We start from the raw sequence: 21295 nt of genomic DNA on the forward strand, positions 1-21295 counted from the left end.
CTTCTAGGGAGACATGATACAAGTTAAAACAACAAATCAGTGATATTCCAGTGCAGAATCTGGTCCCCTTTGAAAACTAAGATCATAGGACACAGCTAGCACCATACATACTACCAATGATGTTATATCTAGAGTCATGGGCGCCATTGATGCCAAGTGTACCTGACACAAAGCTGCAATGTGCCCATGGTAGCTGAAAAATTCAGGAGCCAGAGAAGGGCCTGGAGGATTCTTCTAAGAAGAGCAATCTGTTAAAGGAAGGAACCCATTAGAAACCTATGTTCAAAGTTAGCCCAATAAGTGCCTTGCTCCCTTTAACAACTTTGTCTGCTTTTCATTAAAATGTATTACTCCTCTTAGAAAACACTACATATCTCTATTATAGCATCATACGCAAAAACCTCACCAGATGCTTAACTAGATGTCTCTTGACACCAACATCTATGATTATTACTTCCACCTGAAGCTATGAGCTGGAGGTAAATACGCCAACTTTCTGCCGAATTTAGTTGCAATTACCTCCACGGAATTACTGCGGCGGTAATTCTGCCAAAATTCATCATCGAGTCCAATGGAGTCAAATAAATGTGGATTAACACCTCTTACCGCAACTTGTAACCAGGCGGTAATACCATTTGGTGGTATCTGGGCAGATATACCGCCCAGATACCACCAAACTCATAATGAGGTCCATAATATGTTATTTACTGAATGAGTGTAAAAACAGTGCTCCTTGAGTTGGAGGATACATGAAGAGAGATTAAATATTATCTTTCTATTGCTGAAAATCTTCACCCTGATCAACTGTGCAAATAGATTATTTTAAAATGTGTCTGTCAAATGTAAAACTGTACCATCTCAAAACCTTATGATCAGAATTAATTTCTACTTCATATTTTCAAGCATACCTTTTCAAATGTCCAGTGTTTTGAACCTCGGATCAAGCCAGCTATAATTTCAGCTACACAACGTTGGGTACTCTCATGAGAGTCTGAAATCAAACTTTCCAGTTGAGGTTTGAGAATTGGTAAGAAGCCATCATCAAAGTTTCTGAACAAACCCTAAAAAAAAAGGTTTAAAAAAAAAAAAAAAGTTAAGAGTCTTCATATTATCACATCACGTGATCTACTGAATTTACCTTCAATTTTAGATTTGAATACAATCCATAAAGAACTGATCTCTTACATGATCCTAAAATGATACTGTAAATTTGAGCAAAACTGATGTATTCCCCTAAGTAGGGATGAGGACATATTCAGATTAAGGAACAAGCTCTGGGGCGCTTTGTGTTTTGATGCAATTTTAGGTGGTTCATGCAAAGGTAACTCAGATGCTGCAAAGTAGAGGAAACAACATCATTCTTTAGTGGACCCATCCAATATGTATAGCACTAGTCCAAAGAATACATTATTTACCTTCAGTGATAAGCTTTCTGATGGATTACTCCTTCCTCCCACAGACTGCTGCAGTGATTTGTCATAACTCCCCATCATTTTATGAGGAGGAAGCGAGGTAGTGGTCCGGCCACTACCTACTACGCCTCCCAGAGGGTGGTTGAGAAGCGATCTTGCCAACTCACTCTTCTCCATGAGTCGCAGTAAACCCGATCCTCAAGACACCTCTTCTGCGGAAGACTGTCAAAGGTCTAGTCATCTGGTTATGTGGCAAGGAGTTGGACTATGGGCCGCTGTTGCCAGTTCAGGAGCTTGGCAAAGAAAGACCCTAGAAGACAATGTCACAAAAGTCACTGAGCCCGAGTAATATTAAAGACTCAATTGATCAGTGCGACTAAAACCATCTACAAATTTGGCAACACAGAATAATGGAGCAGTGCAGGACGGCAACTCCTGCTGAAGAAGCTAATTGCTCTTACTGTTGGAAGAGCAAGTCCCAGAGTCAAGCAGAGTCATGTGCAATCACATGCAACCAGCTGATAGGCGGTCCCCGGTGCAGAGAGCAGATGAGAGACCACAAACTTGTCACAAGCAAAAGATTAAATATCTGAGATGGCGCCAAACGCTGTCCCGAGATAACGCAACCGTAGGTTCACCACAGGATTAGCCAATGAAAAACCTGAGCTATTTGTAAGGTAACGAAGGCAATAACAAAATCAAGTACAGAACACATTCTGACATGAGATTCACAAAGGCAAGGAGCATGACCAATTAGCAAGTGTCTGGAAAGAAGCCATCCCAAGGAGTATAAACAGAGAAAGGAAATGAGATTATGCATGAGAATCCTGGTGCAGCCAGACAGGCAGCACATGCAACCGTTGACACAAAGAGAAACTGACAGGGTAATATCCATCTAGAGAAAGACAGAATGCTTCATAAAGCTGAAGGATACTGTTGCCTGGAAGAAGACGGCAGAGACCATTAAGATTTGGAAAGGCCCTGTAGGAGTGTCTGGAACCTGGAGACCTTTGATGAGGGTGTTATACATACAGGTACACCAGGACAACTCTTGGACGCAGGGACATTGGTTAGCCAGGACTGAGGTCTTACCAACAGTGACCCATGAGAAACGGAATTAATTCTTGACCTATGGGCAGGAGGGTTGTGCCTTTCAGATACTCGGGCCTCACCGTGTCTTCATCAAACTCCCTGATTATCCTCTCCTCATCTCTAATTGCTATTCCCCTCCTCCCGCTACTCACCTGCTTCCAACGGCACCCCACCACCTATTCAAGTATTGACTCTTTCTGATCCTCTGATATGTCTCTTTCTATCCTCTACCTTTGCCCACAAATTTTACTCGCTATTGCTCTCTCCAGCCCCTCGCCACTCTAATCCTGTTCATTACTATTCTCCCTTCTACACCAGTACTCCTCCTCCCTCCAATACAACCCTAATCTCCCCTCTCTGCTACATCACTACTCCCCCTCTCGACTGCATCACTACTACCCCTCGCCACTAATCTCCCCTCTCCACTACATGACTACTCTCGCCTTTTCCGCTACTGCTCCACCCCTTCTTTTCACTCACCCTCCTTTCACTCCCTCCCTTTTTTTTAAAACATAATTTTTTAATTCAATCTTGGTCAACCCCCCCCCCCCCAACACAAATGGTCCGGGGAGGATCCGTAGGCAAAGACTGTCCTCCTGAGCCGCTCGGTTCCTCTGCATTGGGGGACACTTGCTGTGCGTTCCCCTCCTAGTCGGGCCCCAGGACTGCGCCTGTTCGTTTTTTGGCCCCTCTGGGCTAGTCTACAATGCTGAGGAGTCGCATTTTCCTCAGACAGCAGGCTCCCTTCGACCCTGCTTGTAGGAAATCCAGTACTCTCGACCAGTCTGCGCGATAGGCTTGATGCTCTCCCTGAAGGGAGTATGTATGCCACTCTAGGGCAGCAAAGTTCCAAATTTTCCCTATCCATTCGTGTTCCATTGGTGGGTCCTTTGTCTTCCACTTTTGGGCCAGTGCTAATGTGCCTGCCATGTCAAAATTACATAACTTTTTTTTTTTTTTAAACCTTCATTTTATTCTGACAGACATAATACAATCATACAGGTTTTGGGATTGAATCTTACAATTACACCACCAAATTAACAGTATTCTTTTTCAGTGTTGTACACCTATTAGTGCCCATTGTGGCCTATCCACTCATGGGGTGTCACCTGAGCTGCCTTCTTCATTGTCTCTGAGATAAGCTCGCAGGGGGACACAAATGTCTTTGGTCTGTTGGACACTCTTAACGTATTGTTCCTCGGTTTCCTGTGCATATACTAAGTCCCATAGCCATGCTTCGTGAGTGGGGGCTCTCTGGGATTTCCATAGCTGTAGTATATTTCTTTTGGCCACTGCACCCGCAATGGCCACAAATCTGCGGGTTTTAGCTGATGCCTTCCCTATGTCCCCCAAAAGGTATTTACTTGGAATAGCCGGGAACTGTCGTCCTGTAATGCCGCTTATACTCCTGGCCACTTCCCCCCCCCCAGTATGCTTTGATTGGGGGGCATTCCCAGTACATGTGCATTGAATATGCATTGTTGGCGTTGCATTTGGGAAAGGTTATCTGGATGGTGGGGTTGAAATTAAGAGATCTTTTTCGGGGTCATGGTGCAGATGATTCAGGATTTTAAACTGTATTAATCTAAAGTTAGAGTTCATCGAGGTGGACTTAGTGTGCTGACAATATCTAGCCCATTGGGCGTCCTCTATGGCGCACCCCATGTCCCATTCCCATTTCGTTTTCATAGTGTTCCCAGATGGGGTGTGTTTCTGAGCTGCGCCATACAGACTTGATATTGATCCTGTGAACCCTTCGGGCGTCATAACCTCTGACATGAATTCGTGTATTGGGGGGACCTCGGGAAATGAGGGCCACTTCTTTTAGCAAGCAGCCTTCATGTGCTAGTACCGCAGTGTCGTGATTAAGCTCGACCCCACTTTATCATGCACAGTTGCAAGTGATGCAAATTTACCATCTGGGTATAGGTCTCCTATTCTCAACTCTTTGTCCGGATCCCATTTGCGTTGCAAGGCCATGTCAAATGTAGGTTCCAGCTCAGGATGGTGCCATAAGGGAGTGTGGCCAATATGGGTTCGTACATCCCACCCTTGTAAATAAGGCTGCCCAAGAACGCATTGTTGCATTCACAGGGTCCACCTCTTAAATGGGTACTTTGCTTTTGGCAAATGGCAATGTTTGAATGTTAGCTGGGGCCACTGCGAATCTCTCTGCTCACACGTGCGCATGTTTTTCTGCTGTGTCTCCCCAGTATTTTGAAAAGTGGGCTTGCGCTGCATGGTAATATAGCACAAAGTCTGGGGCTGCCAATCCACCTGTTTCATATCTTTTGCACATCTGGGACCACTTAAGTCTGACCATTTTCCCACCTCATACGAAATTTACTGCTAGCTTCTGTAATCTCTGGAAGAATTCCCTGCCAGGCCATATAGGAATACCACAAAACATGTATAACAATTTAGGTACTACCACCATTTTAGGTAAGGCCACAGGCCTGTACATGGATATTGGGAGTTTTCCCCACTCAGCCAATTTATGCTCCAAGAGTTGCAAATAGGGCTCATAGTTATTTGTGTATAGGGTCTGCCTGTGGGTGGCCATTATTATACCCAAATATCATGCAGTCACAGGGGACCATCTGAGCTCCTAGGTAGCCCGTGACTGTTTTGTGGACGGTGTCAGTGGGATTATTTCGGACTTGGACTGGTTAATTTTATATCCGGAGTACTCGGAGAAAGTATTTATTTCTTGCATTATCAGGGGTAAGTGTGTTTCCGGGTTTCTCAGATACAACATAGTGTCATCTGCATATAATGAGAGGAGTTTGAGAGCCCCTCTGATACGAATTCCCCGCCATCTGTGTTCGTGCCGGACCTTAGCTGCCATTCCTTCTATCGTGAGTGCAAATATGAGTGGGGACAGGGGGCAGCCTTGTCGGGTGCCTCTTTCTAACTTGAGGAGTGCTGATAGGGTATTGTTGGTCCTTACCATTGCTACTGGGCACAAGTATAGCAGTCGTATGTACCCCAGAAACAATTACCCAACATGGCATACATATAGTTCCATGTGACAGAGTCAAACGCGTTTTCAGCATCTAGAGTAATTGCTGCCACTTTAGCGTTTGGGTCCATTTATGAAGTGATCGCGAAAAACCTCCCCAAGTTCAATGCTGTCGATCTGGCAGGGATGAATCCCGTCTGGTCTGTGTGGATCAGTTTATTCATGTGCGGGCTCAGACGGTTCGCCATTGCTTTGGCATAGATTTTGGCATCTGAGTTGATCAGAGATAATGGGCGGTAGGATGCAGGATCTTGTTGTGGTTTATGGGGGTTGAGCAGGACTGTTATTATCGCTTCTCTCATAGTACTAGGCAACTCCCCCCTTTCAAGTGCATCTTCCCATACCACCAGTAGTTTCGGGGCTATCTCGGTTTTGAATGTTTTGTAGAAATCGAGCGGGATACCGTCTGAGCCAGGGGTTTTGCCTGCATGCAGGTCAGAGATTGCTTGGTCAATTTCTTTTGTGGTCAATGGGAGCTCAAGCAAGGTCCTTTCAGTTTCCCCCCCGACTTGGGCGCTGGAAATGAGTCCAGATACGTTTGCAACTCTCCCGGGGTCACAGTGCCTGCATTGGTGTAGAGTTTAGCATAGAACTGCCTGAACACCTCATTGATTGCCTTTGGGGACGTATGCACTGCTCCGTCTGTACCGTGGACACTAGTAATATGCCTCGATCCCTGTTCTGTCCTGATTAGCGCCGCCATTACCTTACTCGCCTTGTTGCCCTCTCCATATTTCCTCACCTTCATTGGTTGGGTTATATAGTATGGCTCTTTTTCCGCCAGAGTCCGGAATTTTTCCAATTGCACTTGTATCTTCTGTAAGTGTGCCTTTTCTGTGGCCACGGGCTGCTGGGTCTCGAGGTCCCCGAGTTCTCATTCAGTCTGAGCTAGGTCTCTTCTGATATTTCTTAGAGCCCCATATGCTGTCCCCATCAGTTGGCCTCTCAACCACACTTTGAATGTTTCCCAGAGTATTTTCTGAGTCAGTACTGTTCCTGAGCTTTGTTCGAAAAATTCCTCTATTTCATTTCGTAGTGGCTCAAGTACCGACTCATCTTTCAGTAGTTCGGGTGGCATACGCTCTCCACATCTTTCAGGACCAGCTTCAGGAGAATGATCCGACAGTGTACGATGGTGTATTGAACATTGTTCAACCTCTGCTATCAGCCCGGGGGAACAAAGCCAGTAGTCTATACAGGAGCTGGACCCGTGCACCCCAGAACAAAATGTGTATGCCCTTCTGAGGGAATGTAGTTCTCTCCATACGTCTGTCAGGGGCAGGGTAATCATTGACTGTTTCAGCAGGAGTGCTGTATTGGTATTTTGCCTGCGGCCTCCCGTCGATCGGTCCAATTCTGGATTTATTATTACATTGAGATTGCCTCCCCATATTACCGTTACCATATCCAGGGGTGAGATGAGTTCCACTATGCGTAGGTAAAATTCTGGACTATGTTTGGGCCATACGTGTTGACCAGAATGGCTTCCCTATTGTACAATTGCCCCCATATAATTACATAGCGGCCATCTTCGTCTATCAGTGATTTAGTAATTTGGAAGTTGACCCACTCGTACCACAGTTGACACCCCTTGCTGTCGAGGAGTAATTTCTGGCTAATTTTATGACTCCCCAGTTACGTGCGAATCCCTCCGGGACTTTCTTTGTGGCATGAGTCTCTTGCAATAGAAGTACATCTATCTTGTGCCGATTTGCATATGCCATTACCTTCCTAGCTTTTATCGGGTGTACCAAACCCTGTATGTTCCATGTAAGCAATTTCATGTCTTGCATTTTTGGCAGCCATATTAAAGTTGTCGCAGGTGTGCTTCATGTCTCTGTTTTCCACCTTTCCATGTGCACCATGTCTGTCAGTGTTTTTGTGTATGTCCTTCTTTTCCCCTCTGCCATGTAGTTTCATAACCCGTTCCATCCTGTCTGTGTTGGATCCTCTTTTCGTAGACTGGCTATCCTCTACCAAACAAAGGGCAACTGGCCCAACTCCCTCCCCTGCTCCCACCCTCACCATCCCTCCAACTGGACAGTGTAGATCCCCTGTAAACTTTCAACCTTTGAACATTTAGGCGGCTCTGCATGGTTGTTTTGTTCTATTCCACGTGCCGACCAGACTGCCCATTGGGCCGCCGCGCCAGTTACTTTATGTATACATGAGTTCCAGAGGATTTAAGTGCTATCATGCGCATTGCATGTTTTTTTTTTTATTTTCTTTTTTTTTGATGTGCTCGCTCCGGGCAGCGGATTCTTGTCTTTTCTTGGTTGTGGGATATTGCCTTCAATATACCTCATGGCTTCTTCAGGAGATTCAAAAAAGTGTGTCTTGCCAGAGTATTGCAAATGTAATTTTGCGGGAAACAGCATCGCATAGGGGATGGACCTTGCCCGGAGTGCTCTTTTGGCTTGGTCAAAGTTGCGGTGAGCAGCTTGAACTCCGTTTGAAAAGTCAGGATATATACGTATCCTAGTGGAGTCGTACGTCAGGGTGCCTTTTCTCGTGATAAGCGTAGTATCAAATCCCTGTCGCGGTAATAAAGGATGCAGGTGATGACTGTGCGTGGCGTAGCCCCTGGTTTGGGCGGAGGTGCAAGTGCACGATGGGCCCTCTCAATTAGGAACTGTTGTGATAGCTGTGCCTCAGGGAAAATTGCTCGGATAACCTCCTCCAGATATACCTCCATAGTTACATTGACTAGTTTCACCGCCAGCCCAACCACCCTGATGTTATTTCGACGGGACCTAGATTCCAAATCTTTGCACTTTATTTGGACCAACTTTAGGTTTTTCTTCATGGTCTCCATGTCCTTGTCCTGGTTTGTAAGAGTGTTTTCCACCGTGCTTATCCTATTTTCTGTTTCCAGCACTCGGGCATTCACTTTTTGGAGGTCTACTTTGATGGATGATATGGTGCTCACTATGTCGTCTAGTTTAGTATTTACTGCCGCGAATCCTGCTTGTAGCGCCACCACGTATGGATCTGGTGATGTGTCTGTTGCATTATTTGGGTCTGATGTACCAGGTTGTGGTGCGTTGGCATTTGCGTTGTCCATGGTGACATTAGTAAAAGCGTCCATGGGCCCCTTTTTGTTTATTTTGTTTCCTCTGGGCATGCTGGAAACGGGCTGTTGTTTAACGTGGACAGATGCCCCGGGCCCGGCTAGATGTTTCCTGTGCACAGTGTATTATGGCCCCACAGTTGTCCCACAATTGTTTTCTGAGGTTCTCCCTAACTTTAAGTCAACAACGTATTGAGTGCAGTAACTAGTATTCAGGGAGACCTGCATACAGCTAGGATGTGTTGCAGCACCTTTTCCATTGAGTTGTGCTCCTCACGCCCTCCCGCAGTAGATCACACGTTTTGCAGATTGTAAGTGTGCAGTAGGTGGGGGGAGGGGAGGGCCTGAGTGTCTCTTTTTATGTTATGTCCTCTGTGAATCTCTCCCCTTCCCGCCTGTCTCTTTTGCGATGCTGGGGTCGTGCCAATCCCAGCCCCTCCCATACTCTTATGCTTTGCCACTTCTGAGCCGCCCGGTCTGCCTGCCGCTCGCCGGATGCGCACACGGCGGTGACCGGGGAGGGGGACCCCACTCCTCTTACTTGCCTGCAGGGGCTCTGGTTGCAATGCGCCGCGCCTCATAGCCCCCAGCGCTGACAGGCACACGTCTCGGCCCCACCTCTTCGCTCTCCTCTGAGAGTTTCAGTTCCCACGACACACGCGGTCTCTGCCTGCAAACGTGCGTAGACTGCATGATCACCGCGGGTGGGGGGAAGGGATGCAGGACTTGCTCGCGCTTCACCCAAGGAGGGTCTGCGGCTTAAGTTTTCTTAGTGCCCCATGGGCTCTGGATCAGTCCAGGGGTGTCCTCTGGTGCACGGATACCAGCCGGGACCACCGGCACGGCACAAACTCAATTTCTGCCCCTCCGACAGTCTGTGGATCAAAGGGAAGGATTAGACCCCGGGGAAGAAGGGGTTCAAGCACACAGAGACAACAGGGAGTTAAACTCTACCAGTCCTGTGTTTCAGGTCCAGTCTCCAGTCGAATAGCCTCCAGGGAAGGGTTTGAGGTCGTAAAAGGTCAGAACAGGCTTAGTGATGTCCCCGTGGATACCAGGTCAGCGTTACACTGACTTATTTGCTTTTATGTAATATTTCTGCTTCAGTGATAGTAGGTTACGTTCTGCCGCCCTAGTTTGTATTAGGTCCAGTTGGCCCTTTAAAGCTCTGTACTCTCTTCTGTTGTGCGCTCGGAGTCGTTCCGATGCGTGACATTCTCTCTCTTTCAGCTTTGCCTCTAGTTGTGCCTCGTCAAGCTTCATTTCCCTGTCTCTCCTTGCTTTAATGGCGATAATCTGCCCCCTTATTGTTGCCTTGAAGGTGTCCCATCTAATCTGTGGGGTCGTCTGATCTACCCTGTTGGTCTTAAAAAAGGACCCTATATCCCTTCCGTTAACTCTGCGGTCAGCACTTCATCTCTAAACAGAGGCGCTGGGTATCTCCATCTCCACAGGACTGCCGGTCCTCGGATTCTCTTTTGCTTTACTGTAATGGGAGCGTGATCCGACTGTATAATTGTGCCCACCGTGATTCCCAGTGCTCTGCCCAGCAGACACCTGGACATCCACACATAATTCATCCTAGATTGTGTACGGTGCACATGTGACTAAAAAGTATAGCTGTCCCCATCACCCTCCAACTTCCTCCAAACGTCCACCAGAGCCAGGTCTTGTATTCTCCCCCTAAGCTCCCTTGATGGCTTCCCTTGTGTCCCTAACTTTGTTACTTCTATCCCTAGTGGGTTCCCACTCTATGTTGAAGTCTCCTGTTAGGATAATGTTTTTTTTTTGCAAAGTTCTCAGGTCTAGCTAATGCCTTCTGGATAAATGCATCCTGCCCCGAGTTTGGGGCGTATAGTGTGGCAACCGTGTAGGCTTCCCCTCTTCCTGTCAGAGCCACCTCCAGGTATTTCCCCTGTTTGTCCCCATCGGTTCCAGTCGGTGTCAAGTCCGGGCCATCTTGCAGTGCCATCAGAACTCCCCACCCCCTTCTTGTTGGGTTGCGTACCCTGAAAGTCGGGCGTACCCCCAGAACATTATTCTCCCTTGATCGCGTGAGTGAACGTCTTCTGTAGGGTTACTATATCAGGTCGTCCCCTCTCTATTTTCTTCCTTTTAATTGGGGAATTTAAGCCATTGACATTTAGGGATAGTAGTTTAAGGTTGTTAATGCTGGCCATCATTGTGTGGGGTGTAATTTGTTAGTTTTCTGCCTTCCAGTCGAGCTACGGAGCCTCCACTTTGCCTCCTTCCTTCTTCCCCTCTCTGTCCCTCTTAGGGAGAATTCTCATTCTATGGCTAATTTCCCTCACATAGTGAGTTCCCCAGCAACTTTGCTGGATTTCTGGAGTTTATTTTATTCCACCTTGTAAGAGTGTACATGCTTTTTCACTCTTACATGTGTTTTGGCCTATGTGTTTTTACTCATTGTGTGATCTTGGGCACTGGAGCACACCACTCCAGATGCCCCTATTCTTGTATGGGTTACATAGCACCCTCAGTGTAGTAACCTAGGGTTGTTTTTTAGACTGCCCTCTGACTCCATTTCCCTGGGGCGGACTACTGTCCCCCAGAGAAAGGTAAAGTTGCCATTTACATAGTCACTTTTACCACAGACCCAGTACACCCCATCTTACATGGAGTACTGGAAAGGGCTAATCTGTACCCCTTTTCTGTCTGTACCTCCCTGAGCATTGTTTCGCTCTTAACATTTAGTCTTGGCTGGTGGCAGTGGTATCTACCCTAACATTTCTACTGCGATTATATTAGATAAACATGGTAATCCTTTTGGCTATTTTAACAGCCTTAAGCATAAACCCGCTTGACCAAATCATCTTTGTTTTGGCTCTGGTTGGGTTTATTCGCCATTTCTTTTGGTTAAAGTCCTTCTTGTGTTTTACTTTGTGCAGCAAACTAGGTTCGCCTTCTTTGTTCACCGTCTTTTGGCGGGATTCTGCAGAGAAGCCCTCCTCTTGGTGCCTGGGTGTCTAGGTAGACTGAATGTGGGGAAAGGGTGTAGTCACCCCTTGCACAGGGTATCCTAGGAAACCCAAGTCGCACTTTGCCATGATTGGCTGAGGTGGTTGTCCCAGCTGGACAACCCCCCTGCTGCGTGATTGACAGCCAGGCTGTGTGAATGGGGGTTTTGCACATAAAAGGCAGGACTCTTGGGCTAGAAGTCAGAGTCGCCTCTGGAACTACAAGGAACCGAAGAGAAGCGGAGAGAACGATGGCTGCTGCAACTACCCCGTCCCGGTTAAGCCCTGCTGCAGTCCTGAGCTATCTATCCTTCGACGACTAAGAGAAGATCCAGTCCGGAGTCTTCTTCGCTTGAGCCTGGTGGGGATAACCAGCTCATCATCTTCGGAGAGAGGTATCCGTTGTGGTCGAAATCGCTGCACACTGCTGTAGTGGTCCGGATAGCCATTTGAAGATCCTCTCCTGTTTTTAAGGAGCGTACCTTTTATTTGTTGTCGCTGCTGCCAGCTTCATCCCCGTGTGGTGCAGACCCCCTCCAGACGTCCTCCTTCACAACAAAGCTCCAGGAATCGTAGGTCTGTGGGAAACCAACAGGAACAACTGCCAGGGCAACAGCTGCACCATTGGAATAAGGTACAGTGTTCTGCTCGAGGAAACTGGGTGAATCCCTTTTCTTCATCCTCAAGGCTCATCCTGGTCTTCCCTCCTTCTTATAACTTTTGCTTCCGAACATTGACAATATGAAAGTACTTTTGGGCTGCGCTGAATCGTAAACTGTCCAACGGTGTGATCTTCGGCAACAGGTCTCCGGTGTCATTTAACCCTGGCTCCGGCCCTTTGACTTTTGAACTCCTGTTTCTGAGTGTGTCTCGATGCTGTCTGCCTAACCTAAATATTGCCTGTGATTTTTGCCTCCAACTCCCTCTAGGTATCTCAGGTGCTAAGTGTGTTTTTGCCCTGGTAGCATTTCATGTCACAGATACGCTTTTATTTAGTAGACCGAACTGTCAAAAAGTGATCGGAACAGTAACCTCGGTATCGTGTTTTGTTCATAACACCAGTTCATTCAAACACAGGGTAGTTACCTTGAGACTTACTGTACAAAGTGAATTGGTTAGTTGTAGTATATTTAACGTGTGGTTTTGTTTAAAGGTTAATAGAAGTGTTGTGTTTATAACTGATGGTTTAAAAATAAATGTACTTATATTTTTTACCTGAAACCTTGAGTCAGTGTTTGCTTGAGTCACAGTAATTGTGGTCCCTTTGTGTAATCTCTGCTACTGCTCATATACTCTTGAGATAAGCCTGGCTGCTCTACTACCATTATAACTTAGTAGTACAGGTTTTTACCAAAGGTAAAACTTGTATTACCACCTGTGTGCATAATCATGTGTAGTGGTCCCGAAGGGCACTGCACAGGATTCTGCCTAACAGGGTGCGTTTCTTTTCTCCTGCTAAGACTGACTCTTTTTCCCACTCTTAGGCATTTTTGCTATGTGTGTTCTAGGCTATTTTTGCATTTAATGTCTATGGGGTTTTTCTCACCTCCATAGGACCCCTCTTTATTTACATGTGTTACACAGCACCCTCCGTGCCGTGACACAGGGGTGTCGTAGCGACCCCCAAACATAGACTCCATACCCTGGGACTGACAACTGTCTCCCAGGGCATGTAAAGTCCCAATTGACTTTACTAGTCAATTTTTATGAACTAAACCAGTACAACCCATCTTACTATGGAGGTACTGGAAATAGTTAATTTTTCCCTTATGTTCATTTTCGAGAGGGTACGGTACAATCCCTCTCTCAAAAGTTTGTTCGTCCTTTTGGCGGGCTTCTACCAAGAAGCCCTCCTTTCGGCGCCACTGAGTCTGGGGTGGATCCATTGTGTGGGAGGGGCAGTAGGACCACTGGACAGGGTTGCCGCCGAAACCCATGTCGCACCCTATCCTGATAGGCTGGAGGGTCTCCCGCCAAGGACGACCACTCCACTTTGTGAGTGACAGCTAGGCTGTATGAATGGGGCTCTTTTTGCATAAAAGCAGGGTCCTCAGGACTGGAAGAGCAAGACGTCGCCACTGGAACTAAGAAGTCGAAGAGGAGAGAAGCCAAAGACCCCTGCAACGACTGAACCACCGGTGAAGACCTGCTGAAGCGTCTCACCACTTTTCGCCACACGACGAGAGAAGATCTTCATCTGCAAGAGCCATCTTCCCTTGAGCTGGTAGGGTCAACCAGTTCGCCAATCGCCTTCCTGGACCTGCCTGTGTCGAATTGCCAGTACCCTGTACTCGGAGGCCAGATAGCCAGGCACCAGTCCACCCAGACCGCGATTTAAAGGAGCATACCTTTTATTTGTCGGGCAGCACCACGGCTGGTTTCATCACTGGGTAGTGCATTTGGGGGAGGCGAGAGAACCATCTTTATGATTCTCCAAAGTGGGGCACAGTCACCCCGTGGCGCTGCCTCTGGAGCCCTGGACTCCCATAGCATTCAGTACAAAAAAGAAGGTGGGTGAGGCGCGCACTCCCGGTCCTGGTCAATTGAACCTGTTGTAAAAAATAAGTAGCTGGGTCAAATCCCAAGATGGTTCTCTCCCCTCCCCCAAATTGGGAAGGACTTGTGCTTTGGAGGGGTGTCGGTTGCTGGTCACCTGAACAGAAAAAAACGTTTTCACTACAGCTACCAGAATCCTTTGAGTCTAATTAGACACACCTGCTCAACAGCCTCCCTGATGATTATTTGAGATAAGAAAGCGCTAGGAGGAGAACAACTACAGACCACAGAAATGCAGCCGAGGGATCTAACCCTGTTATTACTGAGTACCTGATTTGCAGCAAGGGATCTAACCCTGTTATTACTAAGTACCTGAATTGCAGCAGAAGTGAATTTTTGTCCATTTTGGGATTTGACCCAGCTACTTATTTTTTACAACAGGTTCAATTGACCAGGACCGGGAGTGCGCGCCTCACCCACCTTCTTTTTTCAATCTCAACAACAGCCTCATTAGACCTTCACGTTCTCCAGCAGGGGCTTCATTGCTTTTCATCCCAAAAAGGGATACCAAGGAGTTAAGACCATGCATAGACTTCCGCGGCCTCAACAAGGTCACCATACGGGATCCCATGCCCCTGATCTCTGACATCTTAGAGGCGGTGCAAGAGGCTGTAATCTTTACTAAATTGGATCTTAGGAGTGTTTACCACCTGCTCCGAGTCCGCTCTGGTGACAAACGGAAAGCAGCGTTTAGAACTCCCTACGGGTATTTCGAATACCAGGTAATGCCATTTGGGTTGGTAAACACGCCCACTATCTTACAGAGGTTCATGGACCGGTTGTTTTCCGATTTGCTGTTTCATTCTACCGTCTTTATTTGGATGATATATTGGTTTTCTCACGGAACAAGCAAGACCATCCGGCCCACGTTAAGGAAGTCCTTAGACTGCAAACCTGGTCAAGCCTGAGAAGTGTGTTTTCTGCCTCTACCATTCCATATCTCGGATTCATCCTCTCTAAAGAAGCGACTATGGATCCCCGGAAGGTGTCTGCCATTCTTGAATGCCTTTCTCCGACCTCGGTCAAGGAGGTGCAGAAATGTCTTGGTCTAGCCAATTTCTACCGACGGTTCATCCCTGAGTTCTCTAAAGTGGTATTACCCATCACCTCTCTGCTGAAGACGACGTTGGCTCCCTTTCATTGGACCGAAGCCGCAGGGAAGAGCTTTTGTTTTCTGAAGAACCTCTTTTGTTCTGCACCCATTCTCTGCCAGCCCGACCAGTCCAAACCTTTCATAGTTGAGACTGACACCTCTTCTGCGGCGCTAGGGGCTGCATTACTCCAAAAACAAGGGGGCATAGAACATCCCGTCCCGTACTTCTCCAAGACACTTACCCCGAGTCAGATGAACTACTCTGTTATAGAGAAGGAACTGTTGGCCATGAAATTAGCCTGCAAGGAATGGCGCCACCTTCTCCAGGGCGGTTTGCATCCGTTCCTTGTACGAAAGGATCATAAAAACCTACAAGATCTCCAACAACTCAAGTTTGTTAACACACACCAAGCCAGATGGGCACACTTCTTCGCTCCATTCGAGTTCAACATAACCTACCTCCCTGGTTCACTCAACATCCTAGCTGATGCCGTCTCCTGCAAAGGGGATCGATAATGCTGCAACGATTGTACCAAGGATCTCATGCTCCCTTCCATCAAGATTGTGTCAGCCATCTTCTTACAAGAGGTTAAGGACTGTTGGGCAGAATCCTGTGCAGTGCCCTTAGGGACCACTACACACAATTAAGACTACAGGTGGCAATACAAGTTTTACCTTTGGTACAAGCCTGTACTACTATGTGTTAAAGTGGTAGCAGTAGCGGAGCAGCCAGGCTTATCTCAAGAGTATATGAGCAGTAGCAGAGATTACACAAAGGGACCACAATTACTGTGACTCAAGCAAACACTGACTCAAGGTTTCAGGTAAAAAATATAAGTACATCTATTTTTAAACCATTTGTTATAAACACGACACTTGTATTAATTCGAAAACCACATGTAAAATATACTACAACTAACAAATTACTTTGTATAGTATACTTCACGGTAAGTACCCTGTGTTTTAGCGGACCGGTGTTATGGAACAAAAGACGTTACTGGGAATAAACTTGTGATCACTTTTTGACAGTAATGACAGTTCGGTCTTACCACAGAAACGCGTATCCACGGCAAGAAATGTTACCGGGGCAAAAACACAATTAGCACCTGAGATACCCAGAGAGGGTTGGGGGCAAAAATCATAGGCAATACTTTTGTCAAGGCAGACAGAATCAGAGAACACTCTTAGACAGAAATTCAAAAGTCAATAGGCCGGAGCCAGTGTCAAGTGTAACCGGGTTCCTGTTGTCGAGGATCACACAGTCAGATAGTTCACGATTCGGCAGAGCTAGGAGTACTTAGATATTGTAAACAGAGGAAGCAAAAGTTATAAGAAGGAGGGAAGACAAGGGCAAGCCTTGGAGCCGAAGAAAAAGGGATTCACCCAAATTCCTCGAGCAGAACACAGTACCTTACTCAAGGAAGAAGCTGGTGCCACGGCAGTTGCTCCTGGAGCTTCGATCTGAAGGACGACGTCTGGAGGGGTCTACACCACACAGGGCTGAAGCCGGCTGCAGCAACGGTGAATAAAAGGTGCGCTCTTCAAAAACAGGAGAGGCTCTTCAGATGGCTATCCGGACCACTCAGCGATTTCGACCACGAAGAGGATCCTCTGGCTGTAGAAGGTGAGCTGGTTATCCCCACCAAGCTCAAGGGAAGAAAACTCCGGACTGGATCTTCTCTGGTCGTCGAAGGGTAGATAGCTCAGGACTGCAGCAGGGCTTCACCGGGACGGGGTAGTTGCAGCAGCCGTCGTTCTCTCCGCTTCTCTTCGGTTCCTTGAAGTTCCAGAGGCGACTCTGACTTCTAGCCCAAGAGACCTGCCTTTTATGTGCAAAACCCCCATTCACACAGCCTGGCTGTCAATCACACAGCAGGGGGGTTGTCTGGCCCGGACAACCACCTCAGCCAATGGACACAAAGTGCAACTTGGGTCTCCAAGGAGACCCTGTGCAGGGGGTGACTAAACCTCTCCCTCACATTCAGCCCACCTAGACACCCAGGCGCCTAGAGGAGAGCTTCTTGGCAGAAGCCCGCCAAAAGATAGTGAACAAAGGAGGCAAACCTGGTTTGCCGCGCAAAGTAAAACACAAGAAGGACTTTAACAAAAAGAAATGGCGAATAAACCCAACCGCAGCCAAAAGAAAAAGCATTTGGTCAAGCGGGTTAAGTTTGAGGCTAATATAATAGCCTAAAACAATACCAAGTTTATCTAGTATAATCGTGGTAGAAAGGTTAGGGTAGATACCACTGCCACCAGCCAAGTCCAAATGTTAAAAGAGCAAAACAATGCTCTAGGAGGTACAGATAACAAGGGCTAACAATGAACCCTTTCCAGTACTCCATGTAAGATGGGGTGTACTGGATCTGTGGTTAAATGACTAAGTAAAGTGAATGGCAACTTTACCCTTTTCTGGGGGACAGTAGTCAGACTCAGAAATGGAGTCGCTGGGAAGTCGAAAAGACAACCGTGTGTCACTGCACTGAAGGTGCTGTGTAACACACAAAAGAAAGAGGCTACTGAAGTGGTGTACTCCAGAGTGCACCATCACAAAAACAGATGAAATACACATGGCAAAACACAGGTAAGAGTGGAAAGAAAGGGGTACACTCTTATCAAGTGGAAAAATAAACTCCACAGATCCAGCAAAGCTGCTGGGGGACTCACTAGGTAAGGGAAATTAGCCATTGGATGAGAATTCTCCCCAACAAGGACGCCATAAGGTCTTGCAATATGCCCTCTGCTGTTATTCCTGCTGACCAAACTGAAAGGAGCTGCGCAATACTGTTCTCTCCTGGTGTCATGACTCCTCCCTAGCAGGACAGAGGGAGCAAGAGCACACTGGACCTGCTGAAACGTTCATTCTATTGGTCGGGAATGGCCCATAACACAGAGGAATACACCAAAGCCTGTTCAGTGTGCATGCACATTAAATACAACACTTAGAAACCCACAGGCCTCCTAGAACAAAGCCCCACTCCACCTGGACCCTGGTGACATATCTCCATGGACTTCATTGTTGAACTGCCCACTTCCCACGGTTGTACCTGCATTATGGTGACAGTGGATTTCTTTTCCAAACTGGCCCATTTTTCTCCACTACCCGGACTGCCTTCGGCTTCTGAGATGTCAGAGGTTATCATAAGGGACATATTGAGGCTTCATGGGCTACCTACCAAGATCGTGCCTGACAGAGGAAGCAAGTACACCTCACGGTTCTGGAAAGCCCTTTGCTATAGACTGAACATCAATCGAGCCCTTTCGTCCAGTTTCCACCCCCAGATGAATCTTAATGGCACGTTGGAGCAGTATCTTCCGTGTTACATCAACCAAGCCCAAGACAACTGGGTTTCCTTACTACCCACCACAGAGTTCGCTTATAATACTCTGTACACTCCGCCCTGTGGATGAGCCCTTTTTTTGGTACCTACGGGCAGCACCCTTTGTCCATACCTACGGGCAGCACCCTTTGTCCATCCTACCGGTGGAGTGCCTGCCCTCCAACATACCCTCCATTGAGGACAAGCTTGCCAGGATCAAGGAGGCCCACAAGACTGCTGACCGTTCTCTTAAAGAAGCCCGGGAATGCTACAAAGTACAGGCCGACAAACATCGTCAAAAGGGACCAAGTTGGGCGGTTGGTTCCAAGGTCTGGTTGTCGACCAACTACCTTCCCCGATTGGTACGTCCCACCAAGTTGTCTTCACGCTTCATTGGGCCTTTTGAGATCATCTCCCAGATCCATCCTGTAGTGTATCACCTCAAGCTTCCCTACAGCCCAAAACGCATCCATCCTGTTTTCCACTCTTCTCTTTTTCGTCCCTGTACCGATACCTCTGTACCACAGACCACACTTGGGAGTTCGTACCCCTCCAGAGGAGTGCGAGGTTTCCCGGTTACTCAACTCACACTACCGGAGAGAGGTCGCCTTGAGTACTGCTTAGCGGTGCTCCACTTCTTTCCTTGGCTCTCCCTCCTCGCTCGGCATTTCTCTGCCGCGTCCTCCTGCTGCGGCTCCTGTTCTTGAGCAGCGTCTTTTGCTCTCTTTCTCTCTCCTTTTGGTACAGCGTTTCTGCCGCTCTCTATTCCTTTCCACTTTTGTTCCCCTCATTCTTGGGGGTCTTTCTCTGCCCCTGTCGCTTTGTCTCCCCTGGTCTTTAGCGTCTCTCCTATCCTCCTTGGCATCCTTACCTCAATCCAACTTCAGCCTGCTCTGGTCAGCGTTCTGCTGCCTTCTCCGTAGTCAGAGACGACTCCCTGTTTGTTCCCACGGCTTATCTCTCCGTGCCATTTACCTTCTGGAGAACACAAGACAACAGACTTTTCTTGGATGTCGGCAGCTCAACACACCTACCCGGAATCCGGACTTTGAGGGGGTTTTTATGCTGCAAGTCTTTTTTTCCCCGTTCCTTTGGCTGCCCCGGAAAAGAGAGGATACCACCGCCCTACTGACCCCAGATAGTCACAGTGGCTTCCTTCCCTAGCAGACCATACCTTCATAAAAAAAAAAAGGAGGTCATCGCCGGGAGGAGAAGGAAAATTCTGTCGCCTGAAACTAGTTTATCAGGTGAGGAGGGGGATTTCTAAACCGACTCTGAGGGAGGGAATCTTGATAATGTGTCATCGGATGGGTACCCCTGGGCCTGCCATCTTCAATGCACTCGGGGGTCACCGGTGGTGAGATCCTGGGTTAGAGTGGGACTGCTTAGGGCCCTGTTTGTTGTGTTACTTGGTCCATACTTTCCGTTGGTCCCTGAGCCCCCTTATCAGGGGGATTGCTAACTGTAATGGCACCAATGGACTCGAGGCCCTGTGCCCTCCAGGAGGAGATTTTGTCTCAGTCCGCTCCGGGAGTTGAGTTTGTCCAAAGGGCAGGGGCAGCCAGGGTGCCTTTAAGGGCCAGTATATATGCAGTTCTATTGCGTGTGTATTCCCCACCCCTTTTTACTTGAATAATGGACGTTGCACATCCTGTTCAGAGGGCAGCACTGTGGCGTGGTCTCTGCTCGGAGGGATAGCACCCTCCATTGATGCTGCAGTGTCTATTTGCTCCAGTGTTTGAGAGGGTGTAGCTCCCCCCCCTGTCCGTTGCTGCTCCGCACCTGGTCCGGACCAGGCTTCCTCACCAGGGGGCCTGGTCCGCTCCCCTCCACCGGGGTCACTGTTCTCTGCTGTCGCCAAGGAGGGAGGAAGGACCAGATCCCTGCATGCCCCCCTGCGGAGCTCTGGCGCAGCCCAGGCGTTCGCCTAGTTTATTTCTTTCCTGCTTCGGTCCAGCTCCCTCTGCCCCGTCAGACACCGGTGGGAGGCAACCGAGATGGTCGGTGCCCCCGGCAATGGAGTCCACTTGAAGGTCACGACTACGGGGCCTCGCTTAACGGGGATCTCCTCTCCGCCCAGTCCCGGGTGCCCCCTTTATCAGAAGGGCGAGCCACTGCTTTGCTCTTGCTCCGGCACTCACTGCAGGACCAAAGCCAGATGGGGGTGTTCAGTGTTCGCTGATCCCGACCTTGGAATTTCCTTGCTTACCGTTGCAGAGGGACCTCGCAAAACAAGGCATTCCTCAATGCCGGCAACTTGCCATTATCGATGTCGGGAGGGGAAGCTGCTGCTCTGGTTTGCTCCCGCTACTCCTTGGGGGTGTATGCTATTTTTCTGTGCCTGGTGAGGGCTTTCTGGCTAATTAAAACCGTTATTCCGGTCACGGTGCTGTCGGCACCGCGACCATCTTGGATCGCCTCCTCTACATGTTCTTTAACACTCTCACTGACCTTACATGTAACGCATAACACAGTAGCACTTGTTGTCACCAAGCAATACTTCACCTTTTCTCCAAAATGCCTCCATAATCCAGCCCTGCGTCCTTCCTCCTCTGGTCTCTTGATCTGCCACCACCCCCTCTGACTTCACCTGAACAACCCACACCATCCCGTTTCCGGTCGCCCTTAGCCACTTCTCCATCTTTCTCCCCCTGACTTGTGCACCCGGGAGTTGTTCCTATGGTAAAAATACACAAACAGGGGGCTAAGCCCCACACCTTTCTTCCGCATGGGGTTGCTGTGCTGAAACCAT

General features: G+C 48.1%; 1 protein-coding gene across 3 annotated transcripts in view; it reads right to left on the minus strand.

Annotated features, from left to right (window-relative positions):
- Positions 1–21295, minus strand: part of PSME4 (proteasome activator subunit 4) — a 3386216-nt gene that overhangs the window by 657100 nt on the left and 2707821 nt on the right. For all 3 annotated transcript variants that reach the window (XM_069608231.1, XM_069608232.1, XM_069608230.1), the window contains one exon: positions 909–1061. In XM_069608231.1, the coding sequence (XP_069464332.1) occupies positions 909–1061 (153 nt within the window). The remainder of the gene's footprint in view (positions 1–908; positions 1062–21295) is intronic.

Source organism: Ambystoma mexicanum, chromosome 4q (assembly GCF_040938575.1).
Source record: "Ambystoma mexicanum isolate Mex_15411 chromosome 4q, UKY_AmexF1_1, whole genome shotgun sequence".
Classification (NCBI taxonomy): Eukaryota; Metazoa; Chordata; class Amphibia; order Caudata; family Ambystomatidae; genus Ambystoma; species Ambystoma mexicanum.